The 18,960-nt window shown below is 47.1% G+C and overlaps 1 protein-coding gene across 3 annotated transcripts in view; it reads right to left on the bottom strand.

Annotated features, from left to right (window-relative positions):
- The window catches only part of LOC109614600 (ADAMTS-like protein 3), a 141,592-nt gene that overhangs the window by 43,741 nt on the left and 78,891 nt on the right, over nt 1-18,960 (bottom strand). For all 3 annotated transcript variants that reach the window (XR_004576869.1, XM_020055993.3, XM_010877102.2), the window contains exon 4: nt 12,399-12,526. Coding sequence is in view for 2 of the 3 variants with exons in the window: in XM_020055993.3 (XP_019911552.2) it covers nt 12,399-12,526 (128 nt within the window). In the remaining variant the exon portion in view is untranslated. The remainder of the gene's footprint in view (nt 1-12,398; nt 12,527-18,960) is intronic.

The raw sequence follows: 18,960 nt of genomic DNA, 5'->3' as shown, positions 1-18,960 counted from the left end.
AATGAAATTCAGCCAGAGCAGGGATACAGAATTGATTGGATTAGTTAGGAAGTGAAGAATATGGAGAATGTTACATTTGGTAATCAGTGCCTCTACTGGCAGGGGAGCCTTTTCACCTCTCCAGACCCATTTTAGTGTACTGCTATCTGTAGAAGACTACTGCTCTTCTAAATGGTGATAAGTATATATTTGTCTTAATCTATTGTTGTCTGGTAGTGCAGCTAGTTTGGACAGTCTACTTTAAGTACTATCTTCCCAATAGCCTACTTGACCTGTGAACTGCTGACCAACGTAACTAGCCAGAGATAAACTGTGAGATACAGATAAATGTGTCCTTGTTTTCATAATCTGTGTCTGTAGGTGGAATGGTTTTAACTCTTCTTGGCAGAAATCAATTAGTGTGCTTGACAAAGCCTCCCCGGGACATTCAGCTGTAAGCCGCATTCCAGGAAAGAAACTGACCAAGGTTCCATGCCATTCTATCACTGGAGTCAATTTGAGGAGATTTGGAAATACCTTACTCTAATTTACGAACATATATATATATATATATATATATATATATATATATATATATATATATATATATACACACTCACCTAAAGGATTATTAGGAACACCTGTTCAATTTCTCATTAATGCAATTATCTAATCAACCAATCACATGGCAGTTGCTTAAATGTATTTAGGGGTGTGGTCCTGGTCAAGACAATCTCCTGAACTCCAAACTGAATGTCAGAATGGGAAAGAAAGATGATTTAAGCAATTTTGAGTGTGGCATGGTTGTTGGTGCCAGACGGGCTGGTCTGAGGATTTCACAATCTGCTCAGTTACTGGGATTTTCACGCACAACCATTTTTAGGGTTTACAAAGAATGGTGTGAAAAGGGAAAAACATCCAATATGCGGCAGTCCTGTGGGCAAAAATGCCTTGTTGATGCTAGAGGTCAGAGAAGAATGGGCCGACTAATTCAAGCTGATAGAAGAGCAACTTTGACTGAAATAACCACTCGTTACAACGAGGTATGCAGCAAAGCATTTGTGAAGCCACAACACGCACAACCTTGAGGCGGATGGGCTACAACAGCAGAAGACCCCACTGGGTACCACTCATCTCACCTACAAATAGGAAAAAGAGGCTACAATTTGCACAAGCTCACCAAAATTGGACAGTTGAAGACTGGAAGAATGTTGCCTGGTTTGATGAGTCTCGATTTCTGTTGAGACATTCTGATGGTAGAGTCAGAATTTGGCGTAAACAGAATGAGAACATGGATCCATCATGCCTTGTTACCACTGTGCAGGCTGGTGGTGTAATGGTGTGGGGGATGTTTTCTTGGCACACTTTAGGCCCCTTAGTGCCAATTGGGCAATGTTTAAATGCCACAGCATACCTGAGCATTGTTTCTGTCCATGTCCATCCCTTTATGTCCACCATGTACCCATCCTCTGATGGCTACTTCCAGCAGGAAAATTTCTCCATGTCACAAAGCTCGAATCATTTCAAATTGGTTTCTTGAACATGACACTGTACTGAAATGGCCCCCACAGTCACCAGATCTCAACCCAATAGAGCATCTTTGGGATGTGGTGGAACGGGAGCTTCGTGCCCTGGATGTGCATCCCGCAAATCTCCATCAACTGCAAGACGCTATCCTATCAATATGGGCCAACATTTCTAAAGAATGCTTTCAGCACCTTGTTGAATCAATGCCACGTAGAATTAAGGCAGTTCTGAAGGCGAAAGGGGGTCAAATCCAGGATTAGTATGGTGTTCCTAATAATCCTTTAAGTGAGTGTATATAGTAAGACAAGAGTATAAACAAAACTTTTTCAGACCTACAGTATGCATGTGATTCCCTCCTGTACAGTAATCACATCTGTTTTACTGAGGAAGTGTCTGCACATTGCGCACCATTTTCTGAGTGCACACACCAGCTGAGGTAGACTGGTAGGGAAAACAGCATGTGAAACATAACTCATGAAATCGTGCCTTAAAGAAGGCAGATGTTAGCATGAACAAAGAAAAGCCATTGAAATATTATTTAGTCGCACATTAAGCCCAGCTGTGTGTACAGTAATAAGAATATGTGCAAATGTATGTAGAACATTTATACATTTTCTTAGCTTTTCCCAGACAAAATGTGCCTGAGGATGTGGTTTAAGCATCGTTGAGAACTTACTACATTCAGTCTAGTTGTCACGTCCTGGCTGTGCCCCTAGCCATCTCTGCGCTGGGCTCGGGGCATAGCCAGGACAGGACAGGAGGTGGCCTTTAGCCACCTCTACTCCTTTTTTTGGTTTCCCCAATTGGAGGCAGGTGTTAGTCATTGCCTCCAATTGGGGACCCTATTTAAGTTTAGTTTGTAGGCCCCAAGGGTGGTTCATTTTGGTTTTGTTTATCCTGTGTAAGGAATACCCACGTCACTGGTTGCTGCTTTTTGTTTTGTTGGAGTCCTGCATTCTTTATTTTGTATTAAATGGATTACCTTACCTACCTCTACTCTGCGCCTGTGTCCTCTTCATCCCACAACCGTGACAGAATGAACCACCACCAAGAGACACAGCAGAAATGGACGGTAGGGGAACTCCTCGGTTGGCCGGACAGCGACACCGAGGAGGAGGAGAACCCCTACTGTCCTCTGCGGCACACCGGGCCTCCACAGCATCCACCCCGGAGGAGACGTCGACGGAGGCGACGTAAGCAAACCTCCGTGTGTCCGCCCCAAGAATTTCTTGGCGGGGTGCTGTGGGGGCAGGCGGAATGGAAGGACGCGGCCGTGCCACCCGTGCTCACGTGTGGGGTAGTCCAGGTGCCCCAGCCCTGCCCGGTGCCAGCTCCTAGGCGTCGGGCAACAACGCCGGGGGGGCCTATGAGGGCTTTCCCTGATGTTGGGAGATGTGAGGACTGGTGGGGCTATCGGGACCCGCCGTACCGGTTCTCGCAGCCAGCGCCCCCCGCTGCCCAGGAGCCGCAGCCAGCGCCCCCCGCTGCCTGGGAGCCGCAGCCAGCGCCCCCCGCTGCCTGGGAGCCGCAGCCAGCGTCGCCAGCGCCCCCTGCTGCCTGGGAGCCGCAGCCAGCGCCCCCTGCTGCCTGGGAGCCGCAGCCAGCGCCCCCTGCTGCCTGGGAGCCGCAGCCAGCGCCCCCTGCTGCCTGGGAGCCGCAGCCAGCGCCCCCTGCTGCCTGGGAGCCGCAGCCAGCGCCCCCTGCTGCCTGGGAGCCGCAGCCAGCGCTGCAGCCAGCGCCGCCAGCGCCCCCCGCTGCCTGGGAGCCGCAGCCAGCGCCACCAGCACCCCCCGCTGCTTGGGAGCCGCAGCCAGCGCCACCAGCACCCCCTGCTGCTTGGGAGCCGCAGCCAGCGCCACCAGCACCCCCTGCTGCTTGGGAGCCGCAGCCAGCGCCACCAGCACCCCCTGCTGCTTGGGAGCCGCAGCCAGCGCCCCCCGCTGCCTGGGAGCCGCAGCCAGCGCCGCCAGCGCCCCCTGCTGCCCGGGAGCCGCAACCAGCGCCCCCCGCTGCCCAGTGGCCGCAGCCGCCAGCGCCCCCCGCTGCCCAGTGGCCGCAGCCGCCTGCGCCCCCCGCTGCCCAGTGGCCGCAGCCGCCAGCGCCCCCCGCTGCCCAGTGGCCGCAGCCGCCAGCGCCCCCCGCTGCCCAGTGGCCGCAGCCGCCAGCTCCTCCCGCTGCCCAGTGGCCGCAGCCGCCAGCTCCTCCCGCTGCCCAGTGGCCGCAGCCGCCAGCTCCTCCCGCTGCCCAGTGGCCTCAGCCACCAGCTCCTCCCGCTGCCCAGTGGCCTCAGCCGCCAGCTCCTCCCGCTGCCCAGTGGCCTCAGCCGCCAGCTCCTCCCGCTGCCCAGTGGCCTCAGTCGCCAGCTCCTCCCGCTGCCCAGTGGCCTCAGCCGCCAGCTCCACCCGCTGCCCAGTGGCCTCAGCCGCCAGCTCCTCCCGCTGCCCAGTGGCCTCAGCCGCCAGCTCCACCCGCTGCCCAGTGGCCTCAGCCGCCAGCTCCTCCCGCTGCCCAGTGGCCTCAGCCGCCAGCTCCTCCCGCTGCCCTGTTTTCGCCGCCGCCAGGACCCGCCGTGGACTGGCCGCCGCCGCCCGGGTCCGCGGATGACTGGCCGCCGCCGCCCGAGGCCACGGATGACTGGCCGCCGCCGCCCGAGCCCGCGGTTGACTGGCCGCCTTGTCCCGCAGTGCCTTCACCTGCCCAGGAGCCCCCGCATCGTCCCACGGCGCCCTCTCCTGTCCCGGCCTCAGCGGCGCCCTCGCCTGTCCCGGCCTCAGCGGCGCCCTCGCCTGTCCCGGCCTCAGCGGCGCCCTCGCCTGTCCCGGCCTCAGCGGCGCCCTCGCCTGTCCCGGCTCCCCCGTCTCCTGCTCCCCCGCCGGCCGTCAACCCTCCGCCGGCTCCCCCGGCTCCTGTTCCTCCGCCGGCTGCCGACCTGCCGCCGGCTCCTATTCCCCCGCCGGCTCCCCCGTCTCCTATTCCTCTGCCGGCTCCTGTTCCTCCACCGGCTCCCCTGTCTCCTATTCCTCCGCCGGCTCCCCCGGCTCCTACTCCTCCGCCGGCTCTCCTGCCGGCTCCGGACCCTCCGCCGGCTCCCCCGGCTCCTGCTCCTCCACCGGCTCCTATTCCCCCGCCGGCTCCCCCGTCTCCTATTCCTCTGCCGGCTCCTATTCCTCCGCCGGCTCCCCCGGCTCCTACTCCTCCGCCGGCTCTTCCGCCGGCTCCGGACCCTCCGCCGGCTCCCCCGGCTCCTACTCCTCCGCCGGCTCTTCCGCCGGCTCCGGACCCTCCGCCGGCTTCCCCGGCTCCTGCTCCTCCACCGGCTCCTATTCCCCCGCCGGCTCCCCCGTCTCCTGCTCCTCCGCCGGCTCCTACTCCTCCGCCGGCTCTTCCGCCGGCTCCTGACCCTCCGCCGGTTTCCCCATCTCCTGCTCCTCCGCCGGCTCTTCCGCCAGCTCCGGACCCTCCGCCGCCTCCCCCGGCTCCTGCTCCTCTGCCGGCTCCTATTCCCCCGCCGGCTCCCCCGTCTCCTGCTCCTCCGCCGGCTCTTCCGCCGGCTCCTGACCCTCCGCCGGTTTCCCCGTCTCCTATTCCTCCACCGGCTCCCCCGGCTCCTGCTCCTCCGCCGGCTGTCGACCCTCCGCCGGCTCCCCCGGCTCCTGCTCCTCCGCCGGCTGTCGACCCTCCGCCGGCTCCCCCGGCTCCTGCTCCTCCGCCGGCTGTCGACCCTCCGCCGGCTCCCCCGGCTCCTGCTCCTCCGCCGGCTGTCGACCCTCCGCCGGCTCCCCCGGCTCCTGCTCCTCCGCCGGCTGTCGACCCTCTGCCGGCTCCCCCGGCTCCTGCTCCTCCGCCGGCTGTCGACCCGCCGCCGGCTCTCCTGCCGGCTCCTGTCCCTCCGCCGGCTCTCCCGTCTCCTGACCCTCTGCCTCCCTGGCCTGTCCCTGCGGCTCCGCCTCCCCGGCCTGTGCCGGCGACTCCGGGCGCTGAGCCTCCGCCGGTCCGGGTGTGGTCGTCCCGGTCTTGCGGTCGGGAGCCCGCACCTTTGGGGGGGGGTACTGTCACGTCCTGGCTGTGCCCCTAGCCATCTCTGCGCTGGGCTCGGGGCATAGCCAGGACAGGACAGGAGGTGGCCTTTAGCCACCTCTACTCCTTTTTTTGGTTTCCCCAATTGGAGGCAGGTGTTAGTCATTGCCTCCAATTGGGGACCCTATTTAAGTTTAGTTTGTAGGCCCCAAGGGTGGTTCATTTTGGTTTTGTTTATCCTGTGTAAGGAATACCCACGTCACTGGTTGCTGCTTTTTGTTTTGTTGGAGTCCTGCATTCTTTATTTTGTATTAAATGGATTACCTTACCTACCTCTACTCTGCGCCTGTGTCCTCTTCATCCCACAACCGTGACACTAGTTTTTTTTCTATTACAAATTAGATTTATAAGAATATTGTATATTATAATGTATGCATTCTGACTAAGGTAACATCTTCCTCTATATATTTCAATGGAAGGGACACAATATTTAAACAGAATAGATAAGGATGACCTTACTGAAAGACCAAAGTGAGGATAATACTTTCAGAGTTGTCATATTGAGTATTTTTCACAGTTTTTCAAACATAAGACATTTTAAGATACTTGGCAAAAGTAGTTTATACCCACTTCTACAGGCACCACTACACCACTGCTGGCACCTCCTCACGATTTTAATTGTTTCTTGCATTTCTCATAGAAAGATTTATGCATTTAGGGAGTCAGAATCCTCTTGATTCAGAGAAATTACACTCCTCCAGAAAGTTATGCATGTTTAAAGGATTAGCATCCGCTTTAGATGTCTATAAATGTTCTTGAAACTGACAGAATGTATCATTAATATCCTTGGGAGATAGAATTACCTCACCAGTAACAGAGTTGATTTTATAGACCGGACAGTTCTTCTGAACTGTATGCAGTTGTCTTGCCAGCAGCATGTGTGTGGTTTTGAACTTCTGGTATTTTGATTGGTACGAAAAAAGCATCTAAACACTTTCCTTTAGTAAATCTGGTTGCATTCAAATTGAAAGGGATTTTTTTTTTTTTCATTTCTTCATGATCAATGAGAAATCTTCTCCCTATTCAGAAAGTGAATTTTATCTTTCCAATTCAACTTATTCTGCCTTGTTTCACCCCTTTGTAGAATGCCAGCAATGATTTAATACAACCCTTCAGACATACACTACCTCACAATAAGTTCTCACAATAAAGATGGGAATATCCCATCCTGATTAATGCCGCAAAGGGAACAGACTTCTGGCGATGTGTGCCTGTTGGCTTGCCCAACGCAGGTCATGATGGAACGCTGAGTGCCAGATGGAGCTAGTAGCGAGCGTCCCACATATAGGAAACCAAAATAAAATGGCACTATGGAGTAGAGGTGCAAAAATGTAATTTGCACTGCTCTGCAAATTTCACGTTATTAGTACAACATTTGGAACGCTGGATAGGGCCACTGGACCCCCCCGTCTCAGCCCCAAGGTCTTACACTATATTATTGTGCTGGGACAGTAGGGTCAGTTCTCCTTCTCCACTATAAATCCTTGTAGAGTGCATTTTCTAAAATTTCCCCTGTCTCCTGCCCTGATTTAAACTTAGGAGGACATGAGGTCTTGGCCCACACCTCTGGAGTACCAGGCTTGAAAGACTTGTTGCTGTCCCAGTTCAAAGTCCTCCTGGTTGTGTTGCAGATCAAGATGATACCTGAAAATTTGAGCTTCCACTATGCTAACCCCCCCACCCCTCCGCAGCTTCCCAAAAACACCACGCTGCTTACTAGTTATGCATCACATTTTTTATTGAAATTACAGTTGGGAGAACAAGTTATTGATACACTGCCAATTGTGCAGGTTTTCCTACTTACAAAGCATGTAGAGGTCTGTCATTTTTATCATAGGTACACTTCAACTGTGAGAGACGGAATTTTACAAAGAAATCCAAAAAATCACATTGTATGATTTTTTTAATAATTAATTTGCCTTTTATTGCATGACATAAGTATTTGATCACCTACCAACCAGTAAGAATTCCGGCTCTCACAGACCTGTTAGGTTTTCTTTAAGAAGCCATCCTGTTCTCCACTCATTACCTGTATTAACTGCACCTGTTTGAACTCGTTACCAGTATAAAAGTCACCTGTCCACACACTCAATCAAACAGACACCAACCTCTCCACAATGGCCAAGACCAGAGAGCAGTGTAAGGACATCAGGGATAAAATTGTAGACCTGCTCAAGGCTGGGATGGGCTACAGGACAATAGGCAAGCAGCTTGGTGAGAAGGCAACAACTGTTGGTGCAATTATTAGAAAATGGAAGAAGTTAAATCTCCCTCGGTCTGGGGCTCCATGCAAGATCTCATATCGTGGGGCATCAATGATCATGAGGAAGGTGTGGGATCAGCCCAGAACTACACGGCAGGACCTGGTCAATCAATCAATCAAATGTATTTATAAAGCCCTTTTTACAACAGCAGTTGTCACAAAGTGGTTTACAGAGACACCCGGCCTTAAACCCCAAGGAGCAAACAACAGTAGTGTTGGATTTCAGTGGCTAGGAAAATGACCTGAAGAGAGCTGGGACCACACTCTCAAAGAAAACCATTAGTAAAACACTACGCCGTCATGGATTAAAATCCTGCAGCGCATGCAAGGTCCCCCTGCTCAAGCCAGCGCATGTCAAGGCCCGTCTGAAGTTTGTCAATGACCATCTGGATGATCCAGAGGAGGAATGGAAGAAGGTCATGTGGTCTGATGAGACAAAAATAGAGCTTTTTGGTCCAATCTCCACTCTCCGTTTTTGGAGGAAGAAGAAGGATGAGTACAACCCCAAGAACACCATCCCAACCATGAAGCATGGAGGTGGAAACATGATTCTTTGGGGATGCTTTTCTGAAAAGGGGACAGGACGACTGCACCGTATTGAGGGGAGGATGGATGGGGCCATGTATTGCGAGATATTGGCCAACAACCTCCTTCCCTCAGTAAGAGCATTGGAGATGGGTCGTGGCTGGGTCTTCCAGCATGACAACGACCCGAAACACAGCCAGGGCAACTAAGGAGTGGCTCCGTAAGAAGCATCTCAAGGACGTGGAGTGGCCTAGCCAGTCTGAAGACCTAAACCCAATAGAAAATCTTTGGAGGGAGTTGAAAGTCTGTATTGCCCAGCAACAGCCCCGAAACCCGAAAGGATCTGGAGAAGGTCTGTATGGAGGAGTGGACCAAAATCCCTGCTACAGTGTGTGCAAACCTAGTCAAGGACTACAGGAAACGCATGATCTTTATTATTGCAAACAAAGGCAATCATTTTAAACTTAAAAATGCTCTATTAAGTGTCTATATCCAGCACTTTAATTTCTTGTTATTAATATTATTGAAATTATAGTCATTTTTACACTGATATATTAGGACAAATCATAGTTTTCCCAGGATGGCAAATCTGTCCAAAAGACTGGCAAATGTAAATGACCATCAGGTCTCAGAGTTACACGCCTTTCTTTATCTTTGGTTGATAAAAAAAAGCATTGTGGGCAAATGGGTAACGTAACTTCTAGAATGTTTTTACACAATGATTTTGACCGATTGTCAGCTCTTCCAGGAAATGCTCTTCCAGTAAGATGCTCTATAGTATTCGCTAATATAATGTTTATTGTAGAAAAATTTAACTGCTAGTCTTGGCTGCCTGTTGGTACTTAAGTATCCCTTCTTGTCCCGATTGTAATGCTTGCTACCTGGTTAATATCATAGTGTGGTCTTCAAACAATTGCAATCAGGAAATAAAGCTATAAACACTGTTTGAGATAAATGTGAGTAAATAAAAGCGCGGTCTGACCAGTGATTTTTACGATTTTTACGATTTTACGCTTCAGGGACCACTCTAGCCTGATCACACTGGTGTGACCGTACACTTCAGGGATCACTCTAGCCTGATCACACTGGTGTGATCGTACGCTTTAGGGACCACTCAACCCTGATCACACTGGTGTGACCGTAAACTTCAGGGACCACTCTAGCTTGATCACAGTGGTGTGAATGTACATTTCAGGGACTACTCTAGCCTGATCACACTGGTGTGAACGTACACTTCAGGGACTACTCTAGCCTGATCACACTGGTGTGACCGTAAACTTCAGGGACCACTCTAGCCTGATCACATTGGAGTGACCGTACACTTCAGATACCACTCCAGCCTGATCACACTGGTGTGATTGTATGCTTCAAGAACCACTCTAACCTGATCACACTGGTGTGACTGTACGCTTCAGGAACCACTCTAGCCTGATCACATTGGTGTAATCGTACACATCAAGAGGTTAAAAAATCTAACCATCCTTAAAATAAGGTACATTTTACTTAACAAGCTAGAATACACTGCATGTTTTTAGAAAATATGCCTTGAATATCGTGTAATTTGTCTTGTTCTATTGGCAGATTATTCCACTTATTTCAAGCAAATATCTCATAAGAAATATTGAAATTGTCTTGTTCCATTGGCAATTTATTTTGCAGTGTATGTTCACCCGGCACAGCCAGAAGAGTCCTGGTCAACCCTCTGAGCCTGGTTCCTCTCTAGGTTTCTTCCTAAATTTCGACCTTATTAGGGAGTTTTTCCAAGCCACTGAAATTCAACAATACAGTTTTTTTGCTCCTTGGGGTTTAAGGCCGAGTGTTTTGTAAAAGAACTTTGTGACACATTTGATTGATTGAAATTTGATTTATATTTTTTAGCAAATACATTTTTTACAGGGCAACAGTTGTTACTGCTTTTTACACTTGTCTCCTACTGGCCCCAGTTAGAAACCAACAAATCTAGCATTGCAAGCACCATGCCCCACCAACAGGGAGTAATGTAACATCAAACATGGTGAAGTCAGTTCAGGTATAGACACTGTGAACCTGAGAATAAAAGGAATATTCCAATCAGGTGCTAGTAGAAAGTCTCCAGCAATAAAATAGATTCCTGAAGTTGATATTGAAGAACATGCTTGATTTAGACATAGAGGCGTGTCGGGTAAAAGATCTATCCAATACCTGGTCCAGAACTGAAGAAAAGTCCTCTCCCACGACAGGATTGGTCTGAGAGCTTTATGTATTGATGTTTTGTTTAGGAAACCCTTTTAAGACTATATATTGTATTATTAAGAATATTATAATGTATCTGTCTTGTTTGTTTCAGTATTCTAATGAAAATGTGTAAATGATACTTTTCAACTGGTAAAACAGTAACTGTTATTTAACATCAACACAAGGGGTTCTCTTGCGGAGTTATTTCAACTCATCAACACTAGAAATGCTACACTGAAAAAACAACACTGGGCAATTTCCTGTGGGCCATATCTTAGCATTGTAAAAAAAAAAAAAACACAGAACATGTTTTAAAGAAAAGTCTTCAAAAAGAAAATAATATCTAAGAATGTACAGGAGCTCTCTGCCTGGTTTCCTTGCAGCACCATGGCAACCACAGAACCCAAAATACGATTCATATTGCTACCCTTCTGAAAGTCTTTGAGAAGGAAAGTAGAAAGAAGTTAAAGAGGAAAGAGACATCTGTGTCCCATCAGTAACCATACACCTCACTGAGCGCCACTCTTAACACACAGGAAACATTCAATTGAGCAACAATGATCCCAATTTGACAGAGCAGCACAATAAAATCACCCCTGGAGCCATCCAAAGGCCAATACAGTGTGTGTGTGTGTGTGTGTGTGTGTGTGTGTGTGTGTGTGTGTGTGTGTGTGTGTGTGCGTGTGTGTATATGTGTATGTATGTGTTTAACTGTCCTTCTTTAAACTGATGAATGATTCATTCCATAATCACTATTGCCAATTAGTCCAGTTTAGTAGCTCTATGGTTCCTTTTTGTGTGATTTGTATTGGTGCTGTTGTAAATCAATTGTATATATATGGGTTTGGCAGACAGAATAGGAATTTCCCAACACAGGGATGATGCACAGGTTGAGTAGCATTGAGACCAATGGAGATAAATACAGATATTGTACCAGCAGGGGTCTGTCTGTCTGTCTGTGTGTCTGTGTTTCTGCATCTGTGTGTGGTGCCAAGAATAAAATCACTGCCATTGCAACGCATTGTGTCACAGTTTGGATTTGATGCAAACAACTTCAAGGCCTTGAACTTTTGAACCTGCTAAAGAGGATAATCATTACAGGTCATCTTGTAACCACAAGACTGGGTGCTGAAAGTCAAACAGGGAAAGCAATATAAGTTCCCAGACACCATCCCACCAAAAAATCAACCAGGGAAAGCAAAATATGTTCCCAATAACCATCCCAAAAAAGAAATCTACCTGGGAAAGCAAAATAACTTTCCAGACACCATCCCACCAAAAAATCTACCTGGGAAAGCAAAATAAGTTCCCAATAACCATCCCACCAAAAAATCTACCTGGGAAAGCAAAATAAGTTCCCAATAACCATCCCACCAAAAAATCTACCTGGGAAAGCAAAATAAGTTCCCAATAACCATCCCACCAAAAAATCTACCTGGGAAAGCAAAATAAGTTCCAAAGTCCAAAGACACGGCAGGATCCACACTGTGTCGAAATATAACTGGAGCTCACTGACCCTTAGAAGGGCCACATTGAAGAGGTCTGCTAAAAAAAAAGGGGGGGGGGCAAAGTACAAGGAACTTGGTGGAGCAGTTCTACAGAAAAAGGTGGAGAGAGAGAGAAAGTGGGGAGCTATGGGGTCTCTCCACAGGGCTAATAGCCAACTAGTTACACAGGAGAAAGAGTACTATAACCTACTAGTTACACAGAGAAAGGGGCCTATAACCAACTAGCTCCACAGGAGAAAGAGGCCTATAACCAACTAGTTACACAGGAGAAAGAGGCCTATAACCTACTAGTGTGTGGTACTGACCCTCCATTGAGACACCTGCGTAGAGAATAGGAGGCCCCTCCTCCACAGGTGCGTGAGCAGTCACTCCAGGTGCCCCATGCATCCCAGCCACTGTCCCCATCCTCATCTGATCGGGTCATACGAGACGCCTGGGAGAGGGAGAAACATGTTAGATAATACACCTTACACAGAGACCCACGCAGTGAAGGCACATGCACACAATCTAGCATGGACACACATATTTACATTTGAAATTGTTGTAAATGATCAGATAGTCATTTAAGTCTAACTTAACTTACAGTTGAATGCACTCACTCGCACGCACACACACACACACACACACACACACACAAACTGTTAATGTCTGAGAGGATTTTACAATTGTAAGCAATTCAGTAACAGCACAATTCAGTAACAGCACAATTCAGTAACAGCACAATTCAGTAACAGCACAATTCAGTAACAGCACAATTCAGTAACAGGCCTTGTGATGTGCACTGGGATTTGACCCTTGAAGTCAGAATCTGAGGAATAAGCAGTCAAACACAACACCCTCAAACAAAATCCCGTATACAAAATACCTAAAACCACAACATCCTCATACACAACACCTAAAACCGCAATATCCTCATACACAACAACAAAAACCAGAACATCCTAATACACAACACCAAAAACCACAACATCCGCATACATAACACTTAAAACCACAACATCCTCATGCACAACAACAAAAACCACAACATCCTCATATACAACACCTAAATCCATGACATCCTAATGCACAATACCTAAAACCACAACATCTGCATACACAACACCTGAAGCCACAAAATCCTCATATACAATACCTAAATCCACGACATCCTAATACACAATACACAATACCTAAAGCCACAACATCCTCATACACAACACCTAAATCCACGACATCCTCATACACAACACCTATAACCACAACATCCCGATACACAACATCCTTATACAAAACACCTAAAACCACAACCTCCTCATACACAACACCTAAAACCGCAAGATCCCGGCTGTTATTACATGGCTGCTTTTATTCCATGGCTGGTGCTGCTGCTGGTATTACGGCTGGTATTACATCAGTGGTATTACATGGCTGGCTGACATTATGAATGGTATTATGGGTGCTATTAAATGGCTGGTATTACATGTTTAATATTGCATGTCTTGTATTATGGCTTACAGTATTGATGTGTTATTCCATAACCCATAGGGAGATCACTTGGGAGACCAAACAGAGAGGATGTATTAACCACAGTAGGGGAATTAGTTTAATGCAGCACTGTAGAGAATGTGTGTGTTTCTCTCCATGTGTTTGAGTGTGTGTGTGTGTGTGTGTGTATGTGTATGTACAGTAGGCCTACATGCATTAGTGTAATGTGGTTCATGGTTACTTAAACATAATGTGGGTCCCTGTCTATAGAGGGGTTAAGTGTTGACTGGGAGGACACACCATTAAGAGATCAAATTATGCTTCACACTGAGGAACTGAATAACACTGTGTGGTTTAAAAAGAACGTAACGTGGAAATGTATAGTCCCCCCCCCTACACCACCACTTTCACAATGAGGAGCCAGAGCCATTTTAAACAGATGTCCTGATCTGAGGACAGGCGCCATTGGCTGTTATGATCTACACAGACATTATATGCAATATTCAGGACTTATACACGGATACAGCATCTAAAAATAACACAGAGGAAAGTATAGCTGATAGAAAATCTGAAGAGCACATATTCTATAGTATGATTCAATGGACAAACGCACCAGTGTTTTTACGTTAAATATTCCAATATTTCATTATGGCCGGAAACCGGATGGTAAGGTGTAGCCAGAGTGATTCTTTCTTGGGATCAAACGATATCTACAATTTTTCAGTGAACATTTGTTTTATCCTTCCTAAAGTGCCAGTGGGGAGGTTCACACATTTTCTACTGTTCAGATTTCACCAAGCAACCCCGTTCAAGCCCTAGCTGTATCTGAAATGATGACTATAGTATGACCTAGTCCCTTTCAAACAGCAAATGTTATGTGTTCCAGAAGAAGGATTTTTCAACAGCTACACCAGCAGTGTGGAGGTAAAGGGACAGGGTAGGGGTAGATTGTAGCCTTACATCATCTGATGGGTAACACACATACACACTGCAATACATCTGACAGATGGCTTACTGCATCTCACTAAATGTGTCCAACTCTGTAGGGAGACAGATCCTCTGACTTTATCTTATTCAGGTCTCTTATGCCTGTGTGTGTCTCACAGAGACAGAGTGTGTGTGTGGGTGTGTGTTTGTGTGTGTCTGTATGTGTGTCGTGAGTGTATAAAAAGCTCAGGCGAGTGAAAGGGTTTTCCTGGCTCTATCTCACCAAAAATAGGAAAGTTGGCTTCCTGTGGCCCAGTGATGTCACAGCAGACCCTCTGGTGCCAGAGAGAGAAGGAATTTGACACTGTGTGTGTGTTGTGTGTGTGTGTGTGTGTGCTTGTGCATGGGTGTGTGTGTGCTTGTGCGTGTGTATTGTGTATGTTGTGTGTGTGCGTGTGTGTGCGTGTGTGTGCTTGTGCGTGTGTGTGTGCTTGTGCATGTGTGTGTGTGTGTGCGTGCCAGGAGGAGGAGGAGTATGATGGTGTTTTTCAGACAGACCAGGACCAATAGACACAAGGCTTCCTGGGAATATCTTCCACAAGGCCCTTCAATCCCAGTGTCACCGGACTCACCACTGGAAATATGCATTCACTTTGAGCTAAGACTCTGTGTCTGTGTTCCAAATGGCATCGAATATAGTGCACTACCTCCAACCAGGGCCCATAGGGACACCGATAAGGCTTTGGTGAATGTAGTGTACTTTGAAGGGAATAGGGTTCCATTTGGGAAAGATACTATTATTTCTGGAGAGGAGTGGACATAGACCTTCCACAGAGTATTTCTCATGGCGGCATTTCTGGACACAAAAAAAGTGTAATTGTTCTGACATTGTTATTTATGCCTGATTACTGGTGGTAGAATATCTTAAATTCTTCCATCAGTCTTATTTCATCCTCTCTTCCAGACCCCAAATCACCCTGACCTTGGATGAAATCAGAACAGACGCCATCCTAGAATGTTTGACTTTAAAACACAAAACAGAGGTACACATGAGCGACTTGGTGGAACGTCCATACTTGACCTGAAAACTGGCCACTAGGGGTAATCCTAAGTGCTATTATTTATAAAATGCCACATGCAACAAATTGTGCCACACTTTTCAGTGGGATAAATGATCTGGGTTAAGGAAAAATGCTCACTAACATGGATGTGAACAAATCGGTGCACATCAACATCTGAGAGAAATATGCATTCTGGGCATATCCAACATTTCTGGGATCATTTATTTCAGCTCAAGAAACATGGGGTCCAACCCTTTAGATGTTTTTACTCTTGTTCAGTATACATTTTACTTTAGTTCAGTACATGCATGTGCATCCGGGTAACATAATGACTGACTGCATCCTGGTAACAGAATGACTGACTGCATCCTGGTAACAGAATGACTGACTGCATCCTGGTAACAGAATGACTGACTGCATCCTGGTAACAGAATGACTGACCGCATCCTGGTAAAAGAATGACTGACTGTATAATTGTGCGCCCTACATTATCAGAATTAAGATTAGAAAATGCTATTTTGGAGGTCCTAAATAGCATTTTCATATCAAATAAAACTCTATTTGTTACATACTTAGTTAACAACAGGTGTATACTTACAATTAAATGTTGATTCTTATAATGTTCTTAAACTTATCGCCTAACAGTTGCTAACATTTCTTTTTATTGTCATCATTGCAAAATACCTCATCTGGATGCAGCAATTGTTAGCTAGAAGGCTAACAGTTATTGACAAACATAGTGGTAGCTTATTGATTTGAGACTCTTTGAGATTAACTTAAGCAGGCCAGTAGAGACTGAGTAAATCTTCCCGTTTGATGGGGTCATGATAATATTCTCATCCTTTGCAGGGGCCATGATGATCTTTTCATTCTATACAGGGGCCATGATGATCTTTTCATTCTTTACAGGGGCCATGATGATCTTCTCATCGTTTGCAGGGACCATGAAAATCTTCTCATCATTTACAGGGGCCATGATAATCTTCTCATCGTTTGCACTGGCCATGATGATCTTTTTATTCTTTACAGGGGCCATGAAAATCTTTTCATTCTTTACAGGGGCCATGATGATCTTTTCATTCTTCTCAGGGGCCATGATAATCTTCTCATTCTTTACAGGGGCCATGATAATCTGCTCATCCTTTGCAGTGGCCATGATGATCTTCTCATCCTTCATTTTACCTATCAATGTAAACTTCACGCACAGACATCCAACGCCTCCTGGACAATAGTTGAACGCTGACGTCAGGCTGAGATCGTGTTATACACACAGGGATATACTCACACAATCACAAGCTGAATGCATGTACAACTCACACACAAAAACACCCACTTGGACGGTACATCATCATCATCAGTGTGGGTGTCCACATGTCCACGCATACATGTCGGGAATCTGATCCCGGAAGCCTTTCTCATTGTTTCACATTCAATTCACAGGCCGGACCAGCCGCAGGATAACGAGACACATTTGCAGTCAACTTACTAATGGAATGAGAGACCACCTTTTGTTCCTAAGCTCACTGGAAGCTGACATCCAACAGTAATAACACTGGTATGAGGAGAATCTCTTCGGGCCAGGCCATTCTGGCTGAGACCACTGGCTCGCTCTATTGTGTCAGTTCTGCATAGCTTGGTATCAGCATTCTGTAGCCGTTTACACTGGCGAGATTAGCTATCACCACCCCATCAAAACACATTGAAAGAGGGAAAGCAGGCAGGGGGGGGTGGGGGGGAGAGAAAGAGAAAGGGAGGTAGAAAGTAAGAGATAGAAGGAGAAAAAGGAAGAATGAGAAGAGTTCAGGCTAATCTATTCATTCATTCATCCCCTTCATTCATTCTCCCGTGGCAAAGTAACATGATGTTAAAACTGTCAGGCAAACAGCACAGAGTTTGGGATATTTTGATATTTAGCAGTATTTTTGCAAAGGTAAGAACTTTCTTGTTATACCTAATGGCTTCATGTAGTCCCAAATGACAACCACGTTCCTAAGAGTGCACTCGTTTTAACAAGGCCCGTAACTGAGTGCAATAAGGTGTCATTAAGGATTCTAAGAGTTACTGAGATATGAAATAGTCTTGCATCATTCACAGGAGTGGAACCAGAGAATAGCTGGCAGCATAGATATATCCATACAATTTGTGTTAATCTGTTTTCAGTGGGAAATGTTCAAGGGAATTACAGAATGAGTTGTCTAGCTGCTAACACATAAAATGTGTGTTTGTGTGTGCATGTTTACTGTGGGTGTACAGTATGTAGTGTGTATGAGTCAGGCCTCGGTTTATCTAACATTTATATAACATTTATTTCAAAGAAGGAACTATATAACGTTATGTATATGTACTTTTAAACATTTGTTCATGTCATGCAGCTGCAAGTAATTAAAATAATCTAAATCATTGAGTATATTCAATTGAAAATAGCATGTATACTGTTATTTTACTTGTATACACACTGAAGATCCAAATGATTCTCCTCATATGCAGATCAATTTCTGCACATGTATTTATTCACTATACTCTTTCCTGTAGATTAGGTGTAGCTCATCCCTATACTGCTAAATATTTCCGAACAACTGGGATTTAAAGGCTAAAATAAAAATCCTGGCACTATTTGAACAAACATTCCAAAAATAAACATATTGCCTATGGCATAAGGAGACAGGCAGAGAGTTAAAAGTGGTGTGGTCTTTTACACAGGAAATTAAATTACAAATAGCGGTAGGTGATATAAGCAGTAGGCTAGTGTTATTTATAGAGGTACATTGTGCTTGTTCGTTAGTGTAACGTTGCATATAGGAGGCAGGACACAGGTCCAGGGACAATGGAGTACTTATAATACACTCCTGAAAAGAATTAAGGGAACACGAAATCATCACAGTACAACACCAAGTCAATTAAACTGCAGGGATATCGGTCTGTCCAGTTAGGAAGCATACGTGATTGTGAATCAATGTCACGTGTTTTGGTGCTGGACAGGGCCGTAGAAGGACATCAAACCAACAACAGGACCGGTATCTGCTCCTTTGTGCAAGGACGAACAGGAGGAACACTGCCAGAGCCCTACAAAATGACCTCCAGCGGGCTACTGGTGTGCATATTTTTGACCAAACTTTCAGACACAGACTCCATGAGGGTGGCAGGAGAGCCCGACATCCTATTGTGGGACCTATGCTCACAGCCCAGCACTATGTAGCTCGATTTGCATTTGCCAGAGAACACCAGAATTGGCATGTCTTCACAGATGAGAGCAGCTTCACACTGAGCACCGAGCACCGATGTGAAAGAATCTGGAGACGCCGTGGCGAACGTTACGCTGACTGCCACATCATCCAGCATGACCGGTTTGCACAATGTACAGTAAAGATTTTGATCTTTCATACATTTCCTTCATTGAGACCCGACGTGTGAT

Source organism: Esox lucius, chromosome 2 (assembly GCF_011004845.1).
Source record: "Esox lucius isolate fEsoLuc1 chromosome 2, fEsoLuc1.pri, whole genome shotgun sequence".
Taxonomy (NCBI): domain Eukaryota; kingdom Metazoa; phylum Chordata; class Actinopteri; order Esociformes; family Esocidae; genus Esox; species Esox lucius.
This window is presented reverse-complemented; position numbering and strand designations above follow the sequence as displayed.